Source organism: Condylura cristata, unplaced genomic scaffold (assembly GCF_000260355.1).
Source record: "Condylura cristata isolate star-nosed mole 26May11 unplaced genomic scaffold, ConCri1.0 scaffold00025, whole genome shotgun sequence".
NCBI lineage: Eukaryota > Metazoa > Chordata > Mammalia > Eulipotyphla > Talpidae > Condylura > Condylura cristata.
The window spans coordinates 31,462,950-31,464,775 of record NW_004567126.1 but is presented as its reverse complement, the minus strand read 5'-3'; the positions used below and the strand labels follow the sequence as shown (position 1 = coordinate 31,464,775).

Here is a 1,826-nt window from a genome sequence, read left to right as displayed (position 1 = left end):
GCGGGGGCCGGGAGGGAGTGGAGGGGAGGGCGCGTTCGCACCTCGAGGTTCCGGGGCCGGGGCCGGGGCCGGGGCTCGCTTCCCGATCCCCGATCCAAGAGAGGGGCCGGCGCTGGGGGAGGGCTGGGACTTGGGCTCGGACTGCGAGGGCTGGAGACGGGAGGGGTCTCAGAGCCCCGCGGGCTAGAACCCCGGCAGCGGGCTCAGCTGGGGGCGCTGGAGCGAGGCCCTGGGGGAGCGCGCGTGGGTGGAAGCTGCGCTGGAGGCGGCGCCGAGCCCCGCGCGCACCTGGAGGCCCTCCTCGTCGCAGGCCGCCTCGCCTCCAGCTGCCTTCGGGGGACTCGGGAGAGGCTGGAAACTCACCCGCCCTGGCGCCCGCAGCCTGGGTTCTGAACTAGACTAAGATACAGGAACCCCAAAATTGCAGGCAAAACTTAGGGCAAAAAAAAAAAAAAGCATGAAAGGTCTACATTTTTCATCTGACTTCAAATGAAGACTAGGAAACCTGAAAGTCCAGCTCTAAGCCACCATTTCTGTGATGGAGGCCAACTTCAGAATTTCTACTCCTGTCTACAGCTCAAGTGAAAACTTCCATTTTCCCATGCCTGAAAGCATGAAAAGGTCTACATTTTTCATCTGTCCCCGTCATTTGCACACACTGTCCCTTCGTGGTCCGCTGTCCTTCAGCTCCCCACCCATGTGACACCAACGGCTGCTTTTTCCAGCGTCACCTGTTGCTGCCACACGGCCCCATGGTGACCCCCTGCGCCGTCACACTGCCTGTTGGCACCTGCCCCACCTTCGTGGCCCGCAGCCCCCCATCTCTGCAGGCTGCTGAAGCCCCCCTGCGTCCTTCCAGCTCCATCGCCCCCACATGGCCCCCCTTATTTCCGGTGCAATCGGGAGTCCCCCCACACACACAAGACTCAGCTGTGTGTCCAGAGCCAGAGGACTCCCGCGTTCCCTGCACAGGCCTGAAGAAGGGGTGCGGGCAGGGTAGACAGGGCGGGGTCAGCTGGGGCACAGACATGCGGGGTGTGCCTTGAGCGTGTGGGGGTGTGCTGGGCCTGTCACGCCGGGTGGCCTGGGGACAGAGCTCTCTTTGTCTGAGCACAGGAAGCAGCTTGCACCGCACCGACTGAACAGGGTGGGAGTTTGGCTGAGCGCCTGGAAATGCAGCTGGGGGCGGTGGGCCGGGGGTGTCTCAAGAAGGCCCCCCGGAGGTCAGACCGGGACTGGGAAGGGCCGGGAAGGTGGTTGGGCCATGAGAGCTCCCCAGCCAGGGCTCAGGGGTGACGGGCCTCCTGGCCTGCGATTCCCTCTGGACGTCCCTCCAGGCCCCCAGGGCAGGCTCTGTATCCTTCCTGTGGCACAGATGTGGAAGCTGACACGAGCCCCAGGCGCTGAGCCCAGGAAGAGGAAGCCCAGACACAAAGCCTGGCTCTCTCCACCCTGCTCCCCATGTCCCCCAAACCTGTCTGGCAGGGGCCGAGGGGAGGCCTGTGCCTGTCTGGTACACACCTGTGCTGTGTTTCCTCCTTCAGCAGGTAACTCCGATATTAGGGCCTGTGCTAATGTACGAGCTGCTCCCGCCTTGCTTTTTTTCCCTCTTTGCAAACTTATTTTACTTGTAAAGGGGTTATCCCTGTTACCCTTTTTTTTTAAATGAAGGTAAAATCTATAGAGCATAAAATTAACCAGTTTAGGGCCCTCCCTGGTGGCGCAGCAGGTTAAAATACAGCACTGAGAAGCTAAAGCTACTTCAGTATGAGTTTGATCCCGCCCCAGAGGTGACCCACAGGGCACGGCAGACTTCTGTCTCCTCT

At 61.2% G+C, this 1,826-nt stretch overlaps 1 protein-coding gene across 1 annotated transcript in view; it reads right to left on the bottom strand.

The window, feature by feature from the left end:
- Positions 1 to 1,826, bottom strand: part of FBN3 (fibrillin 3) — a 44,197-nt gene that overhangs the window by 39,106 nt on the left and 3,265 nt on the right. The window contains 1 exon segment of the mRNA XM_012729450.1: positions 42 to 150. Coding sequence (XP_012584904.1) covers positions 42 to 150 — 109 coding nt within the window.